At 41.3% G+C, this 15,695-nt stretch overlaps 1 protein-coding gene and 1 long non-coding RNA gene across 2 annotated transcripts; one reads left to right on the top strand and one right to left on the bottom strand.

Annotated features, from left to right (window-relative positions):
- Window positions 1–2,855: 2,855 nt before the first annotated feature.
- Window positions 2,856–4,719, bottom strand: LOC145807844 (uncharacterized). The gene is made up of 2 exons (XR_014351271.1): window positions 4,343–4,719; window positions 2,856–3,400 (listed from the first exon to the last, which is right to left on the bottom strand). It is a non-coding gene; the product is annotated as an uncharacterized LOC145807844 (long non-coding RNA).
- Window positions 4,720–4,778: 59 nt separating this feature from the next.
- LOC114264068 (F-box protein At1g30200) lies at window positions 4,779–6,175 on the top strand. The gene is made up of 2 exons (XM_028204677.2): window positions 4,779–4,843; window positions 5,197–6,175. The coding sequence occupies exons 1-2, from the start codon at window positions 4,779–4,781 to the stop codon at window positions 6,173–6,175; spliced, it is 1,044 nt and encodes a 347-aa protein (XP_028060478.2).
- The last annotated feature ends 9,520 nt before the right edge of the window (window positions 6,176–15,695 follow it).

The following is a 15,695-nucleotide window of genomic DNA, read 5'->3' as shown; positions in this document are numbered from 1 at the left end:
TAATTAACTACACAAGCTAATTAAATATTACAAATTAATTAATAAATTAACTAATCTAGGAAAAGCAGTAAACCGCCTCGGGAGGAGAGCCAGATGCAATGCGCGCTCGGTCCTGCTCGGAAATGCACCGCCATGCATAGGCTGCCTCTGTTTTCCTTCCTCTGCTCCTCTGGAGGCTGCCAAAACCTCAGGACTGCATCCTTGGACATTGGGGAGTGCCACCGGCTGAATGGAATTGCCACCGGCAGTGTGGTGTAGCCACCGGCACGAAGTGAAGCTATCGGCAGAGAAATGATTGCCGGTCGGCACTTAACACTGCCGGTCGGCAAAGAAAGCCTGCAGAACCTGCAACTCACAGCAACAGAGGGCAAGGCAAAGCATGGCAGCACAATTCAAGGCATGTATGCACCAATCATGTCCCTTATCATGGTAATGACTCAAAGGGGCATGTGCCTCGATTCTCGGACCACCAATCACGCATTTCCATGCATGATGGCCCAAAGAATCAAGTGTGCAATTTTCATGTCAAATGAAATGCAAACCAATCAAACAAACTAAGGCCCAATTCCTATCATCAAGTCAAGGAACAAGGCATGCATGCAAGATGTAATGCAACCTAGGCATGCAAGCTAAGGATGCAACATGGCATGGCAAGGCACTTATGCAAGCATACAAGCAAACATGAAGCAATGCCAACTAATGTCAAGATGGACTTAGGCATGGTTTAGGCAGCTCTAATAAGGCCTAAAACAAGGGCCAAAGTGCTATAATGAGGGACCAAATACACATGCACACATACACATGTTGAAAGGCCAACACTTAGGCACAAATTGAACAACTCTCAAACACATTTGAAAGAAAGTAATCATGGACATATAACATGCGACATAAGCATTGAAAATCATGTTAAAACATGGAGCCAAACCAAGCAACAAATCAAGCCAAACATGCAACAAATGGCCTAAGTGCTTGAAGCAAGTCAAAGGGGGTTGAACCATAGCCAAGCCAACCAAGCCTCACAAGGCCAAGGGGGCTTAAAATAAGTTCAAGGCAGACCTAGACCATGCAAAGGGGACTCCCTAGATGGCATCTAAGTGGCTCAATTTCAAAGCATGCACTGTGGCCAAAACGTGGAACATGCTACACATGCTTTTAAAGCATTAAAGAGGCATCCAATGTAAACATATAGGCATGAAAATGGGACTGAAATGACATGATGGATGGTTTCAAATCACCAAATCAATGCAAAGATGTCATGCTATACATTCATACACTTAAGGCCAACAAGCCGGGATGCAAAGGGGCTATACTAAGCATGCCAAATTCGACCCAAATAACTATGGACAGACCTAAAACATGGCAAAATATACACAAAAGCTTCACAAGACTAAGCCTAAAACATGCTCTAACAAGGGCTAACAACCTAAGGCACATTAAGGCATAAATATGGCATTACAAAGTAGGTATGCTAAGCATGCATGGTGTACCAAAACCAACAATAAACAGAGGTATATTACAACATATTAAGCATGGAAAGCAGCCAAGACATGGTCAATACACACTTTAACATGATGCTCCCTCAAGAGGCCAAAAATGGTCCATTTCAAGGACAAGAAGGGAAGGGGGTGGCCCTCCCCTTTTGGAGACTTCAAGGCACCATCTTCACCACTGAAATCCCTCAAGATTTCAGTGGTGAAGAGGCCCAAACACCAAAGTCTCGAAACTAGCACAAAATAGCACAAAATGAGGCCTTTCAAGGCCTAAGAGGGATCAAACACCTCCAAACCACAAAACACTCTTAATAAACAGTCAAGAGGGATAAAAAACAGAACTTTTTTGTATTATACACTAAGCTCAAAAACGATTTTAAGATAGGTAGAAATACAATGCAAGATTGGGGTAAAAAGGGGTAAGATTCTTACCCTTGAAGACCTCTTCAACAATGGTACTCCAATGGCCCTCCTTGGCTTGAATCCAACACCAAAACTTCAAAATCAGTCCCTTAGAACCTCAGTAGCTAAGTGAAGGTGAAACACTAGGTGTTTGTGTGCAATAGTATGGACTAAACACACTAAAACACACACAAGAGGGAAAAAGAGAGAGATAATGTGTATCAAATCCTAACCCTAGAACTCAAACCCTAACAATGGCTATCTAAGCTCTCTCAAGTGTCTCAAGTGTCTAACCTCTCCAACCTTAGCAACAAGAGAGAGCCCCTCTCTTTATAGAAGCTTTTTGTCTTGTAAAGCTTACAAGACAAGTTTCTAAAGAGGGAGATCCCTCCATACACGTGTATGGAGGGGAGCCAAATGCAAGACAGTTGTGACAAAATATCTGCAAAAGCAGATGCACAGTAGTCGACCGACCAAAAATGCCATTTTGGCAAAAAAGAATGCCGACCGGCACTAAATAGTGCCGACCAGCAACAAAAGGTGCCGACCGGCAATATACATTGCCGGTGGCAGCAAAAAACCAGCCGGTGGCCTCTAGCCACTGCCGGTGGTGTGTGGGGATGCCTCACAAAGCATTCCCTGCCCCTCCAAGGCAAAACACAAGTGTTTGGTGCAAAACCAGACACTAAACGGTCGAGTTCGGAGATCCTGAGGCAAAGCGCGTAGCCGAGACCTCCGGGAACTCCAAACGAACACAAACATGGATGATCACCGAGTGTTCAAACGGTGACGTCCAAGTCTTGAGGACGTTCAAAAATGGGGTGTCTACAACCTTATATCCTAGTTTATTGAACTTTTACAGTTTGTGTTTGAGATTAGAACTTATTATGAAGAAACTTTTACATTGGGTCCTGAGATAAATATTTTGTTTGAACGGAAGTTACAATGTGTATGCAAATATTAAACAAATTTTACAAGTTTAAACAAGTCATGTTCTATTCCACTCACAACAAAACATTTACATTAATTGGGTTTTAATACACAACAAAACATAACTTGCTCTCAAACATCACAGTACCATACAAGCGTATTCAATCTACTTCTACTTCTAACTTGCATGTATAAATTATTACATCTTCATATGTGATAAGGCACCAATTACAAGCAACACAAACAACACATATTCCATTTTTTTGCTTCTTTGCGCTCTGAATTCGAAGTTGATCCCTCATAGATCTTTGTAGTTCGGTCATAGATTGAAGTTGTTTACTGACAATTGGCACTTCTCCTTCTACTTGTCTTGGAATTTCATCATCTCTACATTGTGAATTTGTAGGCAAGCACCATCCAATAAAACCACTACAATCATTACAAGAGTAGAATAACTTGTTTTTGTTTCGATCCGTCTCAAAAATCCGAATAGTGGCCTTTTTATTACATCTAGGACAATTTTTGTTGAAATATGTCAACCGATCTGAGCTACTACCATTCACACTTGAAGTTGACATCTGAAAAAATATAAATCCAAAAAGTATAATGATTATATTTTCATAAAGTCCAATGTGAGTTTTTAAAATTATTATATAATACAATTCCTCATTAAACTATGAATGCACCTATATTCAAGTTAAAACAATGGATGGTTATAGGGCTATCATGTTTTGGGCTCACGTGGACTCTTGTTCATATAATTCGCACACAAAACATATTTATTAAGGCCAAGAATCAAAAGAATCTTAAATCCATCACACTAAATATACATGTGCATACAATACATAAGATATATATAAAATGTGTATGTACATAAATACTTGAAGAGAGAGCATAAAAACAAAGACAACCAAAGCAAGCAAAGCAGAGTTATATATGGTACAGAGGCAAATTTTGCTTGTTTATTTGTATGATACAGAACAAAAACAATATAATGAGAACCCATATGGATTCTGAATTCAATGCAAAAGTTCAAGAAGCTTATGATGCAATACTAAAAACCAAACTCGTAAAAGAATATTTTATGAAAAAATTCCAATTTTCTCAATTTTCTGTAGTCTTAGTAATTCATAACCAGCAGCATATCTCCTTGTACAATATAGGTCCAACACAAGGCAAAAAAAAAAAAAAACCAACAACAACAACAATCGTAGGTTATAAAAAAATAATTCTAGCTGGAATCAATGGTCAAAATGTGGGAGAAAAAGAGGTTTGTAGAAACACTTGGGTTAGGACTAGAGGATTTGGTTGAGAAATTTCATCGAGCAAGTGGTAGGTAATATAAAGATTACTCAATTCCCAAATCAAAAGGCCAAAATCCAAACATTCAATCCAAGTGTTTATCCAAAACCCTAATATATATACAAGATACATATATTCTCAATATATATACACAGACATATACATATATATATATATATATATACACGGATAGAGATATAAGTCGAAGTCGGAGTTACTTCTTAGTCATCCTTCATTGGGTTTTCGTTGGAGAGAGTCAAGAGTCGGGCGTCGGAGTTAAGGGAATGAGGGAGTCGGGTGTCAGAGTCAAGGGAAGGAGCACGTCAGGCTTTCTCTTGTTAAAGTCAAGGGAATGAGGGAGAGGGAGCCATAGAGATGAGAGATCTGTATTGCAAGGAGATTTTGATCAATAATGCAATAGGAGAATTTGAATTCTGAATAAAGAGAGAGAAAGAAAAGGTGCGTGAGTTGTGATACACATGAAAAATTACGTGCCTCGTCCACATCAATTGGGGGTCATGGGATTCAATATTTTTGATGGTTGGAACTATTTTTGTAAACTAAAAAACTAAAAAAAAAAAATAGTAATATAGACACGGGAGTATCACATAATTGCATTGGACAAACACGTTTTTTTTTTTTTTTGCGGGAATAATGCACGTGAATCACATGTGCACTCCTCCGTCTCTCATCTATCTTCCTGAGGATGAGATTGCCAAGTAATAATCCAACTCCACCTCCCCATAAATCTAATAAATAAATCCATTGTCGGGAATCAAATAATCCCATTATTGATTTCGTCAAAGTCAAAAACTCCCTGCTCTTTTAACGTGTGTCGGCGTTAGACTCTATAATAAAATGATATAACTTTCCTACGCGCCAAACATTCAGCCTTACCTTTAAGACCCCTTGAAATTTCCTCGCAATTCAAACTTTGGAAGAGTAAAGAAAAAGCAAAACAAAGCAGAAAAATGAGTTTTATTAACGAAGAAGATGATGAGTTTGATCGATTACCTGATGCGATTCTTCGTCTGATTTTCAACAAATTACACGACGCTGAATCTCTCAGCAGATGCAATTTGGTCTGCAAGCGATTTGCTTCTTTAATTCCTCAAGTCGACAATGTTTATCTCACAGTTCCTCGCAAAAGCCTCTGCGGATCCTACGATCAGATTTCCAAATCCAGCTGTATCGATTGCAGCCACAGATCTAAGAGCCTTTTCAAGTCTCTGATTCGTAAACTCATCACGACGCCATTTCGATGTCTTCGCCGTATCGTCACTTTGAAATCTTCGTCGTCGTCTCGGTTTGATTGTTCTTACCATTCGCCAAATGAAATCCTGAAGAATTTTAAGGAAATTCAATCCCTGCGAATCGAGCTTCCAGGATATGGCGGCGAAATCGAATCAATCAACGACGGTGATTCGTTGCTGAGATGGAGAGCCGAGTTTGGGAGCCACCTCGAGAGCTGTGTGATACTCGGATCCAAATCTTTCGATACACAAAATCACAAACAACAACAAGAAGAAGAAGATGAAGAAGAAGCCGAGCTCACAGACGATGAGCTGAAATTGCGAGTAGTCTGGACGATCTCGTGCTTGATTGCTGCGTCGGCAAGGCATTACTTGATGCAGCAAGTTGTTTCAACGCATCAAATGCTTCAAAATGTGGTGGTTACGGATAGGAGTAAACAGGGGAGGCTGAATATGAAGAGAGAGCAGATTGAAGAATTGAGGAGTAAAGTGAATTCATCGGCTGAATTGGAGTTGTCGCCGATGTTGGAGAGGACACCGTTGCCGGCACTGAAGATGAAATTATGGTACGTGCCTGTGATTGAGTTGCCGGCGTCGGGGTGCGTGATGAGAGGGGCGACGCTGCTAGTGATTAGGCCTGTGGATGGGGAGAAGAAGGTGGAGGAGAGCGATGGTGATTTGGTGGAGAGGGTTTGGAATGGGGAAGGAGGAGGAGGAGAAGAAGAGGTGTTTAGTGAAGCTGTGTGGGAGATGATGAAGAAGAAAAAGAGTTATACTCTGGAAATGAATTCATTTTGATTCCAAATTGTTGCATTTCTTGATCTCCTTCTTGTTGTAAATAAGTTTTGGCTTTTCATATTTCATTTTGGATGAATTTCACTATTTTTTTTATCAGAAAATAAAAATAAACGAGGTTTAAAATATGATGAAAATTTCAATAGTTTGATGCATGATGATGGAAAATATACAAAATGAAGGCAAATGTTTTTGAGAACATTTCAAAATGATTTTTTAAATTAATTGTTTAGGTTTTGGGTGTTTTTAAAACATTCCTTGTTTTTTTATGAAAAGCTTGAAATAAGTTTGGAGACTTTGTCTCACATTGAAAAAAGAGAAAAATATGAAACACTTAATAAAATGTTATATGAAATATTTTTTAAATATGAAATTATAGAATGAATGCTACTGAAATACAGTCAACTCCGTGTGATAAATTGGTAATATACAGCAACACAATTTTTTTTTATCCTAACTAAATTTAGTACAATTGCTCACATGATATATAATCTCATCTAATATTTTAAGATCTACAGTTTCGTTTATGATCTTAGGTCACACATATATATATATATATATATTCACAAAATAAGAATTTCATTCAAAGATTATGAAAACATACCTAAAGAGTTTTCATATTCAAATCACATAGCTAGCCAGAATCCATAAAGCAAGGAAGTGAAATTACAACCAACTAAATATTCAACGGAGAAATTTGGGTTCGAGGCTAAGTGGATTGAGTGGATTTGGGAGTGTATAACATCAGCCAAAGCATCAGTTCTTGTTAATGGGTCACCCACAAAAGATTTCAACTTGCAAAAAGGATTGAGACAAGGCGATCCCTTGTCACCATTCCTCTTCGTAATAACGGTGAGGTGTTAAATATGATGTTTAAAAGGGCAAAGCAAATGAGGTTAATAAGGGGAGCAAGGCTAGGAATTAATGGAGTAAATTTGACTCACCTCCAATTCGCGGATGATACCATTATCTTTTGTCAAGCGGATTGGTTGAGGTAGTAAACATAAGGAGTTTTTTTTTTCTCTCTCTCTCTCTCTCTCTCTGCGATGTTTTGAGCTAGTTTCTGGTTTAAAGATCAATTTTGGAGCTGAAGATAGTCTAGTAGAAGATTTTGCTTCAGCCCTAAACTGTAAGGCACAGAAGTTTCCAATGAAAAATCTACGACTTCTTTGGGAGCAAACTCGAGGCTGAAAAGAACTTGGGAACCAGTGATACAGAAATTCAGATCCAAGTTAGCAATGTGGAAGAGGAGACTCTTGTCCTTTGGGGGTAGATTAACTTGTCTTAAGCTCCCTGCCAACAAACTATCATGTCGCTATTTAGAATACTAGTGGCGGTGGAGAGTGTGATTGATAAAATTTGAAGTGGTTTTCTGTGGGGGTGATAATGACCATGGAAAAAAGATTCAAATGATCAAATGGGAAAAGGTGACAAATGGAAAGGATTATGGAGGAGCAGGTATTCGCAAGTTAAAGAGTCTTCAATGATGCATTACTATTAAAGTGGTGATGGAGGTTCAGGGCTGAAAGGGAAAGCTTTTGGAGAAGAATGATCTACGAAATATATGGGATTGATAGTTGATGTTTGTTGCCTTGGCTGGATCAAAGGTCATCATACTCTTGAATTTGGAATGGTGTATTCATGGTCAAAGATAGAAACCCTACAATTTTTGGGCTGTTCATTGGAAATATTTGTTTCAACTTAGGAGACAGAAAGAGATTGTCATTTTGGAGGGATAGGTGGATTGATGGGGGGACAGACCTTAAAAAGTGTTTTTCCCAGGCTCTATCGATTATGTTTGAATAAAGAAGGGAGGGTAGCTAATTTTGTGATTAATCAGAACCTCAACTTGAGTTCTTGGATGGCCTTTTAGGTGAGAACTGTTTGCTTAGGAAGTAGAGGAAGTGGAGAGAATGAAATTATTATTTATACTGATCCTGGTTTTTTCTTCGTTGATTGTTGTATACGGACTTAGGTTCCGTGGAATTGGTTATTGTATATGTCTTGTTGTCATTATTTAATTCCATATATTTGAGTTTTAGGATGTATTGGGCGTGTTTCGAACAGGTTAGTTGAGCTTTAGTCCCATTCCTTGTTGCCCAGATTTTTGGTGGTCCGCTCAAGCGGGTCCCTTCGCGCTCGAGCGGAGTTTACACACTTTCAGCATTTTGTGCCTCTGCAAAACTACTGCAGGTGCGTTTTTCACGCTCGAGCGGATTTCCTTACGCTCGAGCGAGTGTTCAATGTCTGTAAAAATACTGGAAGAGGGTAATCTATACTCGAGCTGATTTCCCTTTGCGCTCGAGCGGGTGCTTTTTTAATTTTGTGTCTTGGCGCTCGAGCGGGTCTTTTTGTGCTCGAGCGGGTCCAGTTTTTGTGTTCTCCGCTCGAGCGTCCTATTCTCCGCTCGAGCGGGATAGTCGTATATCAGATGGCAGCTGGGTGATTTTGAATCACTTTTCACATTTCCTTTCTCTCTCTTACTTTTCTAAACCCTCTATTGAGAGCTCCTCTCTCTAGAATCTACCTTCTCTCTAGGGATTGATCTAGCTTGAGTGATCTACTCCCTTAGTGTCTTTGTAAAGAGTGCAGAGCTTGGCTTGAGCTTTCTATCAATCCGAAAATCTTGGGTTTCAGAGCATTTCGAGATTTCTTCATCATCTCCTTTAAGTTTTATCTTTTGAGGTAGGGATAACTACTCATTTTTATGAGCTTTAACCTAAATGTTGAGTTTTTGTATATATGGTTTGATTTGGGAAGTTAGAGTTTGAGATGTGTTATATTGGAAAGAGGGGTTTTGTTCTTTTGATTCAAACATATGTGTTTTGGGTCTAAAAATGAGGTTATTGATGTTGTTGATAACATTTGGACTTTTGGGTTAATGTTGAGAAAAATGGGGAAAATGCCATGTTTGGGTATATTTGGGTCATTAGTGTAACTAATGACATTTATTATAGAGATATGAAATTGGCTTATTATGAGGTAGAATGGTGGAGTTGAATTTATTAATCGCTCACTTATGAAATTGTTGTCAAATTACCTGTTGATGCATTTATTATCTGTTTAGAAATAAATTGCTTTGGGCTATCGGTGGAGGATAGTCTTGATTGTTGTAGACAATGCATGATGATTAGGCGAATTAAAACTAATCAATGGAATATGTCATTAAATATGATGGTTGGGAAAATACATTAAATTTATGTATTGATTGATTATGTATATGATATATGTTTATATACATTGTGTTGTGTGGAAGGAGATAGGGGATGTACTCCACGGTTTAGGAGGAGATAGGGGATGGACTCCTAAATCGGATATTATTTGGGAGGAGATAGGGGATGGACTCCGTTGATACAACAAATATGTGTATCTATTGAAGTGTTGATACAGCAAATATGTGTGTCTATTGAAGTGTTGATACAGCGAATATGTGTATCTATTGTGAAGTATAGAAGTGTTTAAATGTGTTATTGAGACAGCAAATATGTGTATTTGTTGTGAAGTATGGAAGTATTGTTGATATGAGCTATAGTCTCATTAAATTATTGGCCAAGTTCTGAGCCTTATTCACAAATTGAGAACTGGATAAATAATGGGAAATGGAATGAAACATGGACATATATGTCATGTAATTGAAAGGAATTATGAATTGATTTATGTGAGTTAAACATTTATCAAATAGTCATGTTTTAGTCATTGCTCATATTATGTTTAGCATATCTCTACTGGGCGTTGGCTCACCCTATATGGGACATCATTTTCAAGTGCAGGTGCTATGCTACCTCCAAGGACGTAGCTTGGGAGGCTTGAGGCTGTTGGGCTCTTTTTGTTATTTTTGCTGTATTACTTGTATATCAAGCCAAGGGCTTATTTTGTGTAGAGCTAGTACTCTCTCTTTGTAACCAAGTGTTGACTTGGAAAGTTGTAAGCCCTTAGGGCATTTACTTTTGTTGTCAACATGTAATATCCTTTGTAATGAATACTCTAATGAATGAAATTATGCTTTATTCTCTTATGTCTAGGCATGTCAAGATTGTATGGTTTATGGGTTTATTTACAGGGCGTTACAACTTGGTATCAGAGCGTACCGGGTTCGAATACTTGGGTACGTGGGAAGTGGTTAGTACCACAATGGGTTCGTCTTGCTTGATAGAGACTTAGATGTAGTGTTATGTGCTTATGTGATAACATGTTTATGTGACTATTTGGGTATGAGATTTAGTTTCTAGGATGTTGATTGGATCCTTGGGTTTCTGTGAGTTTTGTTGGACAAGCACTCGATCAATGTTGTTTCTAATCGAAACTCTAGTAACGCCTCGGGACTATCATTATCCAGAAATGAAATTCGTAGGTGCTTATGTGATTAGGTGCTTACGTGGAATGAATTACAGTTGTCCAATGTTTTAGGACGCGAGTGTTATAGCTTCGGCACATTTGTGAATGTGCTAATGTCTTCGTTACCTTTATTAGGATGTCAGGACGAGGACGAGGTGGTAGACGTGGTAGGCAGGAGATGCTTATATCGGATGAGGTTCCGGCGTAGCAGGAGGGTGTTGGTCAGGGAATCCATAGGCATGCTCAGAGCTGAGAATCGAGTTCAGGCCCAGGTTGTTGATGCAGGGCCTTCCTTTCTGAAGAGGGAGTTCTTCCGGTCTAATCCGGATGAGTTTGTTGGGGATCCTAAGGAGCCACTTAAGACTGATGAGTGGTTGAAGCAAATGACTAAGATGTTTGAGATGATTGGCATCAAAGACGGGGCATTGAAGGTGACCTTGGCATCTTTCCAGCTTAAGGGGGATGCGGGTCAGTGGTGAAAGTTCATGAGAGGTCGTGTTGGAGGGACTTGGGAGGCCTTTGTAGATGCTTTCCGGGAGAAGTTCCTGTCTCTAGCTGTCAGGGAGAAGTTGAGGGATCAGTTCTGCCAGCTTAAGCAGCTGAGTTTATCAGTGGCCGAATTTACTAGCTTATCCAGGTTCGCACCTGAGCTTGTGGTGTCTGAGGAACGCCGTTGTATCAAGTTTGAGAGGAAGTTGAGGCATGGCCTCAAGATGAGAGTTGGGGGTTCTATGACCTGGGACTATGGGCGCCTTGTGGATGCTTCGGCCCATATGGAGATTATGATGCAGGAGGAGGAGGAGAGGCATAGGGGCTCCAAGAGGAGTCAGGATGGTCAAGGGGACGGTAGGAGGCAGAGGGGTCCTAAACTTTAGCAGTTCTAGGGTGCTTTTGCTAGATCGACCTTTCCAGTGCCGAGTGCAGGCTCTGGGAGAGGCAGTCAGGGAGACATCACCTGTTATAAATGTGGTCAGCTGGGCCACAAGTCTCCAGCTTGCCCGCAGAGGGGAGGAGGTCAGAGAGCAGCTTCATCTTCGGCTCAACCTCAAAGCTAAAGTCAGGGCAGAGGTCAGCCGCTTTCTTGCTACCAGTGTGGTCAGGCGGGGCACCTGAAGAGGTTTTGCTCGTAATTAAGTGGCACATCTGGTGTATCTGGGTTGAGGCAGAGTTTTCAGCCAGCTCAGTCAGTTCAGGCCTCGAGGGCCAATCAGGGGGCTTCATCATCCCAGTCTGTGCAGCAGTCTTTTGCTTCGAGAGGTGAGCAGGTAGATCAGGGGCCTTTAGGGCGTGTGTATGCTGTTACCGCACAGGATCTAGTACCGGCTCCATCTGTTGTAAGAGGTACCTTTTTATTTTACAACTCGGTTGCCCATGTGTTGATTGATACGGGTGCATCTCATTCCTTTATATCTGCTGCATTTGCATCTATTTTGGGGTTGGAGTTGGCACAGTTAGCATCTTCTATTTGTGTAGTATCACCTGTTGGGGGTGAATTGATTTTGAAACAAGGGTGTAGAGGGTGCGATATAGAGGTCGCTGACCGCCGACTTCCATTTTCATTTGTAGTTATGGCTATGTCGGGTTTTGATGTTATTTTGGGAATGGACTGGCTATCGTCATACCGGGTAGTTATTGATTGTTACCGCCAGCGGGTCACAGTATGTACCTTAAGCGGGGATTGTTTCCATTTTTAGGGGATCGGGTTGGTAGTGTGTTGCCACTAGTGTATGATCCGCGAGGGCGGAGTGAGCTTAGTGGTCTTCTCGCTAGCTTCATGAGTGATGAGTGTGATGAGACCCAGACTATATTGCCGAGAGTGGTTTGTGACTACTCGAATGTTTTTCCCGAGGATCTTGTGAGTTTGCCACCATATTGAGAGATCGAGTTCTCTATTGACTTAGTGCTCGGCACGACGCCGATTTCCATGGCACCTTATCGTTTTGCCCCAGCCGAGTTGAGTGAGTTGAAGATTCAACTCTAGGAGTTGCTGGATAAGGGCTTCATTCGCCCTAGTGTTTCGCCATGGGGAGTACCGACCCTCTTTGCTAAAAAGAAAGATGGTGCCTTGAGACTTTGTATCGATTACCAGAAGTTGAATCGGGCTACGGTTAAGAATAAGTACCCTCTGCCCCGTATAGACGATTTGTTTGACCAGTTGAAAAGGTCCTATTGTTTCTCTAAGATAGACTTGAGATCGGGTTACCACCAGTTGAGAGTCACGGAGGAGGATATTCCGAAGACGGCATTCCGTACGCGGTATCGCCACTATGAGTTTCTGGTGATGCCATTTGGGCTCACCAATGCACCGGCAGTGTTTATGGATTTGATGAACCAGATCTTCCGAGAATTCTTAGATCGTTTTGTAGTCGTTTTCGTGGACGACATTCTGATTTATTCGCTGTCTAAGGAGGAGCACGAGGAACACTTGAGAGTGGTACTTGAGTTGCTTAGAGCCCATAGGCTGTATGCCAAGTTTGGGAAGTGTGAGTTCTAGCTAGGAGAGGTCAAATTCTTAGGCCATGTGGTTTCCGAGGAAGGGGTGTCTGTTGATACATCCAAGATTGAGGCAGTGCAGGATTGGGCACAGCCTAAGAGTGTTTTTGAGATCTGCAGTTTTTTGGGATTAGTTGGATATTACCGCCGGTTTGTGAAAGATTTCTTCAGGCTAGCTTCACCATTGACTAGATTGATGCGGAAAGGGATCAAATTTGTATGCAGTGAGACTTCTGAAAAGTCGTTCCAAGAGTTGAAAATTAGATTGACCACCGCTCCGATTTTGATTATTCCAAAGAGAAGGTTAGGTTCTGCGGTTTATTGTGATGCCTCACGAGAGGGTTTGGGTTGTGTGTTGATGCAAGGGGGGAAAGTGGTAGCCTATGGCTCACGTCAGTTAAAGAGTCACGAGAGGAATTACCCTACACATGACCTAGAATTAGCAGCAGTAATTTTTGCCTTGAAGATTTAGAGGCACTACCTTTATGGTGAGAGATTCAAGGTGTTCTCGGATCATAAGAGTTTGAAATACCTGTTTACACAGAGAGACTTGAATTTGAGGCAGAGGAGGTGGATGGAGTTTATCGAGGACTACGATTTTGAGTTGCACTATCACCCGGGAAAGGCCAATGTTGTGGCCGATGCCCTTAGTAGGAAATCCATTAGTAATGTTGCTTGTATAGCCATCCGGGAGTGGGAGATGTTGGGTGCACTTGGCGAGTTTGATCTGCTTCTAGGTGAATCCGTTGAGGCTGCGGCTTTATTTTCCATTGTTACGTAGCCTACACTTGTGACTCGAGTGTTAGAAGCACAAGGAGGTGACCTTGAGGTAGAATCCCTCCCAGAGAAGATCTCAAGTGGGAAGGTTGAAAAGGGTTTGACGGTGTATCCCGACTTGAGTGTGAGATACCGAGACCGTTTGTTTGTGCCGGAGTCTTGCTGAGAGAAGGTACTCCGAGAGTTTCACCATTCATGTCTTGCAGTGCATCCGGGAGGCACCAAGATGTATCGTGATTTAGGTCGCCAGTTTTGGTGGCGGGGTATGAAGAAGGATGTGGCAGTCTTCGTATCGAAGTGCCTTACTTGTCAGCAAGTGAAGGCCGAGCATTAGAGGCCAACGGGTTTGTTACAGCCCTTGCCTATTGCCGAGTGGAAGTGGGAGCATGTCACTATGGACTTCGTTGTGGGTCTTTCGAGGACTTAGCAGGGTAACGATGCTATTTGGGTGGTTGTAGACTGGTTGACTAAGTCGGCGCACTTTATTCCTATGCGTGTGAGAGATTCTGTAGATCATCTTGCTGACTTCTATATTCAGGACATAGTGAGGTTGCACAGGATCCCAGTGTCGATCGTCTCAGATAGAGATCCACGTTTTACTGCTAGGTTGTGGCAGAGTTTACAGTGTGCCTTGGGCACTAGATTGACCTTTAGCATGGCTTATCATCCTCAGACTGACGGACAGTCCGAGCATACCATTCAGATCCTTGAGGATATGCTTCGAGGTTGTGTCCTTGACTTTAGTGGGTCGTGGGAGAGGCACTTGCCCTTGGTGGAGTTTGCCTACAACAACAGTTTCCAGTCAAGCATCGGTATGGTACCGTTTGAGGCCTTGTATGGCCGACTGTGTAGGTCTCCTGTATGTTGGGCCAAGGTGGGTGATGCACCTTTGTTGGGCCCGGATTTGGTGAGGGAAATGACGGAGAAAGTTGAGCTTATTCGTAGGAGGCTTGTTACAGCCCAGAGTCGCCACAAGAGTTATGCGACCGTAGAAGGAGGCCTTTGGCATTTGAGGCGGGTGATCATGTTTTTCTGAAAATATCACCCAGGCGGGATTTGATGAGGTTTGGGAAGAGTGGAAAGTTATCCCCTTGGTTTATTGGCCCTTTTGAGATCCTTAAGAGGATTGACGTGGTTGCCTATCGCTTGGCTTTGCCACCACAGTTGTCCGGAGTGCATGACGTGTTTCATGTTAGTATGCTTCGGAAGTACGAGCCGGATCCATCCCATGTGTTGGATTGGATGACTTGGAGGTTAACGAGGATATCTCGTATGAGGAGAGACCGGTTCGGGTCTTAGATAGGCGGGATCAAGTTTGCGAGGCAAGACCATTCCCTTGGTGAAAGTTTTGTGGAAATATCACGGAGTGGAAGAAGCTACTTGGGAACGTGAGTTGGATGTCCGTGAAAAGTATCCAGACTTGTTTGTTAATATTTAAACATGTAGAATTTTGTAATATTGGTAAACTTTAAGAGCATGGAATATGTCTCAAGTTGTAAAACATTGTACATGTTTTGGTTTATGGAAATATATTTTTTGGAACTTGCCTTAAAATGGAAGTTAATTTTAACATTGTATATGTTAATGATGTTTTAGAAATGCAAATGTATTGTTGGCATTGAATATGTTTTGAGATACATGTTGATAATGCATGTTGGAGACTATATGGAAGTTTGTCTCTTGAATAGAGATGGAATGACCGGTAATGGGTCAAGTTGTTGAATTTTGAATTGTAATAATGTTGGTAATTGAGAAATCATGTTTTTGAAAGACTTGTACTTAATTTCGGGGACGAAATTGCTTAAGGGGGGGAGGTTATAGCGATCCTGGTTTTTCCTTCGTTGATTGTTGTATCCGGACTTAGGTTCCGTGGAGTTGGTTATTGTATATGTCTTGTTGTCATCATTTAATTCCATAT

The sequence above is a fragment of the Camellia sinensis genome, chromosome 14 (assembly GCF_055761805.1).
Source record: "Camellia sinensis isolate YWXY chromosome 14, ASM5576180v1, whole genome shotgun sequence".
NCBI lineage: Eukaryota > Viridiplantae > Streptophyta > Magnoliopsida > Ericales > Theaceae > Camellia > Camellia sinensis.
Note: the sequence above shows the minus strand (reverse complement) of the source record. Positions and strands in the feature narration are given on the sequence as shown.

What these genes read in the sequence shown, in the direction of transcription:
- LOC114264068 (XM_028204677.2), top strand. Translation starts at nt 4,779, where the DNA reads ATGCACGTGAATCACATGTGCACTCCTCCGTCTCTCATCTATCTTCCT. An exon ending in CCTGAGGATGAGATTGCCAA is followed by an intron (nt 4,844 to 5,196) that starts GTAATAATCCAA and finishes ATCTCTCAGCAG; the next exon opens with ATGCAATTTGGTCTGCAAGC.